A 4,566-nucleotide genomic window follows, 5' to 3' on the forward strand; every position below is an offset into this window, starting at 1 on the left:
CCTGACGCATCCCGACTTTCGTCCCTCTGTTCTCCCCGCAAACCACGACGTGACTGACAATGAGCCAAAATATGTATATATAAAAAAAAAGTAAAAAAAAAAATACCGGAAAAAAGCAATGAGAGACATTTTTTGCCGAGAGCGCAATAACGAGTATATAAAACCGTAAGAAATCTGTCCGTGGTGTGACATTTTTTCTTCTGTGATTGGGGCGGCATACCACTGTCGTAACGAAACAGACAAAAAAAAAACAAACGGAATAATGCAGATCTATAAACACACTCGACGAGGCAACGTAACAAACAAAAAAAAAAAAAAGTAAAATAACATAAAAATACACGGTAAAAACGTCCATCGGTTTTTGAGTGTCGTTAAAACGAAAGATTCAGACGAGGGGTCGTCATAATTTTTTTTCCTTCTCTCTGTAACTCCGGTCACCCTTCATATCCACCCCTTCCGTACCTCGAGCTCTCTCTATTTCTATCTCTGTTACTCTCTCTCTCTGTCTCTCTCTTCTCTTTCTCAGTCTATTTCTTCTCTCTCTCTCTCTTTCTCTCTCTCTCACTCTTTTCTCTTTCTCAGTCTATTTCTTCTCTCTCTCTTTCTCTCTCTCGATCTGGCTATTTCTTTCTTTCTCACATCACCCTACTCCTCCTGATGCCTCTTTAAACGCATTCTTGCTTGCATGCAAATGCCTGCATTGGTTGATTTCGTAAAAGAACTAATTTGAATTTCTTATTGTTTATGTTTGTGTTCATTGCACCATTTACTTTCTTCGGATTTGATGATGACAAAAAAAAGGGCTGTTTTCCAGTAAGTAGGAACTACATTCTTGTGTTTCACACTTTGCATCGAGAACACCATGAATGGGTATAACACGATAGAGATCGAATTGTTATACCGGCGCAAGAAAAAGACCGAAAAGAAAGTAAAAGAAAACGAAAAGAAAAAAGACACGAGTACGTGTGTTTTCGTTGTAATATATATATATAGAAAAAATACTAGAGCGCATTTCCGTTCGAATTATTTCATAATTGTACATTCGATCAATCATTCTCTTTTTTTTCTTTGTTTTGCGTTTTCGATTGTTTCGTTCACCTCTGTTTGTTATTCTATGATTCATATTTAATTGTCACTCGGAGACGTCACTCTGTTTCTGTTTGTATCGCTCTCTCTTTCTGTCTCTCTTTCTGTCTCTCTTTCTGTCTCTCCGTCTCTCTTTCTCTCTTTCTCTATCTCCGTCTTTGATCGATTGTTTTTTTTTTTGTCTTTTTTCTACTTTGTTTACTTTGTTCTTGCGTTCGAAATAGTACATTACCATTGCGCGATCTGTACGATTCTCTCTTTCTCCGTTCAGTTTCGTTCTGTTCTACTTCTTTTCGTTTCAATAAGAATATTCATTCGCGTTACCGCGCCTTTTTGTTCGCTTTCTCTTTTTATCCTGGTCTCGAGTGTATCCGCAGGTGAAGGACCTCTTTATTGTCACCTATTGCCGATAACGCGTTCGTTTATTCTTCGAAACAAACTTCTTTTCTTCTTCATTATCTTATGCACATTGCATAATCGTCAGTGAGAAAATTTTTCCAAAGTACGATTGCCTCGAACAAAGCTAGATCGTGTCGCGCTGATAATTTGAAGATTCTCTTCGAAATTATTATCGATCTCACGCCAAAGAAAACAGCAAATAGTGACAAAAGTCGTATTTAATTCTTTAAACGAGATCGCGCAAGAAGTAAGAACGTTATCGGCATACAAGAACATCGTTGTAGAATTCTCGAAATTTTCCATTATTTAGAGCTAGTCATAAAGGAACCGTGCGACTAAAATCACATAATCAGTATCATATTTATCATTACACAAAAATAGCGTCGGGTAAGTATCCCTCAATTGAAGCTCCCTGCAGAGACTGATTGTCGTTCACGCAAAAACTTGTCGTTCATTCATCGTTCAACGAACGTCAAGTGCCATTGAACTGATTCGATAATGTCAGAAATTTTCAGGTTAATCACAGATTGGCTGACGCGCGGAAGATTACCCCTAAGCGAGTTCTTCCATATAAAAAAAACAAAAAACAAAAAAAAGAGGTCTGGAACCCCCCCCAAAAAAGAAAAACAGCAAAGAGAAAAAAAAAAATACGGATACCCACGAGACTGCATGGTCCTTCACTCTCTTCTATCTCTTTCGTTTCGTTTTGCGATTAAGAGATACCCTTCGGGTCGTCCTCGACGACCGCGTTCGCCACCGAGTGACTTATATCTCTCGTAAACGCCAACCGAAAAGCAAAGTACCTACATTGTATGTGTAAAAAACGAAAAAAAAAAAAAAAAGAAAACGGAACAGCTGAAGTAAAAAAAAGTGTAAGAAAAAAAAAAGCAGAAAGTATTAACGAAAAAAAAAAAAATGTATAAAGAAAAAATCCGCCAACAACAGTCCCGAAAAAATGTCCTGTGAGTTGACGGCCCAATGTTTTGCCATTAGCGTGACAGCTATCGCCTGCGAGTACGGGCCTCCGACAGAGGGATGTCAGTGTTGCACGCAGACGTGGACGTTGAGTTAGACGTCGTAGACAGAAACAATAAACCACCTGTGTGGGATGCGAATGTATACGGCCCCATTCACATCAAAGAAAATGTCACAGTGGGTACTGTAGTGACGTCGGTGAAAGCCAGGTTTGTATGCCACGACATGACCGAGACAAGACACGTGACATGCCGTGCCGTGCCATGCAATGCTAACTCCCTTTTTTTATACCTTTCTGTCTTTCTCTCTTCGTTCGTCATTTTCTTTGCGTTTCTGTTCTTCGTTTCCGTCTGATTCACTTCTTTCTCCAATAAGATCACTGTTATTACATATATACATACACGTATATACGTTCACCTGTCTAACTTGTTCATAGGTTCACGTTCTATACCTTTTATCGGTTCGTATCGTTCTCAGTCTGTGGTATTCTTTAATTTCTCTCTATCTGTGTACCTACGTTCAGTTTCTGTCGTTACATTCTAACGTTCTCCTGTGTCACTTTTATACGTACATGATGTATTTTACGGGAGAGGAAGCATGTATGGTCAAGCGCGGCGCGGTAGATCGCTGATTGGTCGGACACTCCTACTACTACTACTACTACCTACTACTACTACTATTACTGTTACTACAACTACTACTACCATTACTATACTATTACCACTACTATCTCTCCCTTACTTATGTTAATTGTTACCATTCGCCGGAGCCGATTTTCACGACAGCCTTCGGGAATCTTGATGTACAATTGCGAAAACGACTACAGAAGAACGTATTACAATGAAACGATGTGAAAATATTCGATTCTACGATGATCGAGAGAGCACGGAAAGATTGTCGAACGATCGAGAGAACCGGTTTCGGCGACTTTAGCGGAAAACATCCCTAGATGTGTACGAGTTCGGAAAACCGGATGCCGGATTGTCCTTAGCGCGATGATCCGTATATAGGGTAGGCGAGGATATAGCGAGAGATCGAGGTTCCCTCGACGGGAGCGAAAGTTTGTCTTTTTTTTCCTTTCTTCTTCACGAGGTCCAGCACAGAGAGAACACACGCAGGTGCAGAAGCGGGGCGCAATCGGCGATTCGGCGATCTTCTACTCGGGGGGTGGCGATTTGTCGTCCCCTCGGGGTTCAGCACGTTCAGCTTATCCGGCTGGCCCTAGTCCCGCTTTGCTTAGAACGTAAATATCGCAATCGCTAATGTAAAAAAGTAGAGCGGTAAAGCGGCTATACGAGAGAGCAGATTGTGACCCGGCCAGAGAGAGAGAGAGCATTCGTCCAACAGGCGGGAGTCTGTCCGAGTATGCACGACGATCAGACCGAGAGAGCAGTATTTTTGTGCTACACCAGTGTACGAAAATGATGTAATATGGCGGCGACAGAGATGAAACGAGAGAGAGAGAAACACGACGACAGAGACAGAATCCGGAAAAGGGGAGAGAGAGAGCGAGACACTCTATAGAGCGACGCTCCCTCCCGAGACCCAAAAAAAAAAATACTTACTGCCACGAGTCATTACGACTGACACTAACGCCATTGTTTTTTGTTCCCGTTTGTTATACACGCGGTCTGGTGTAGCGTGAGATGTACAAGCTGGAAGCGATCGCCAAAGACAAGGGCTACCAGCCCATGACGCGAGTGGTGGAGGTTCAGATTGACGTTGTGGACCGTGCGAATAATCCGCCCGTATGGGACCACATAGTGTATGGGCCGACCTACTGTAATGAGAACGTGACCGTTGGGGCTAAAGTTGTGTCTGTTAAAGCCAGGTCTGTCACACTGTTAATGCTCCGTGCGGCTCTGCACGAACCCGCCCTGCACGCAATCTCGTGGCAGTATTGTTCTTGTGCACGTTAATTGATATTGTGTACGATTCCATACACCCGCATCTATACACTAACACACACACACACGTACACATACAAATAGACACGGAAACACGCGCGCGAGCGTATATATCAGTCGAGGTGTCAGCGATGGGAGTGAATCGCTATTTTTTTTTAAATTGTGCTCGATTTTCGAACTCGAGAGGTGTTGCCGATCT

The 4,566-nt window shown here is 42.2% G+C and overlaps 1 protein-coding gene across 1 annotated transcript in view; it reads left to right on the forward strand.

The window, feature by feature from the left end:
* Positions 1-4,379, forward strand: part of LOC108570326 (neural-cadherin-like) — a 24,698-nt gene extending 20,319 nt beyond the window's left edge. The window contains exon 9 of the mRNA XM_017932166.1: positions 4,101-4,379. Coding sequence (XP_017787655.1) covers positions 4,101-4,379 — 279 coding nt within the window. The remainder of the gene's footprint in view (positions 1-4,100) is intronic.
* The last annotated feature ends 187 nt before the right edge of the window (positions 4,380-4,566 follow it).

This window comes from Habropoda laboriosa, unplaced genomic scaffold (assembly GCF_001263275.1).
Source record: "Habropoda laboriosa isolate 0110345459 unplaced genomic scaffold, ASM126327v1 scaffold68, whole genome shotgun sequence".
NCBI lineage: Eukaryota > Metazoa > Arthropoda > Insecta > Hymenoptera > Apidae > Habropoda > Habropoda laboriosa.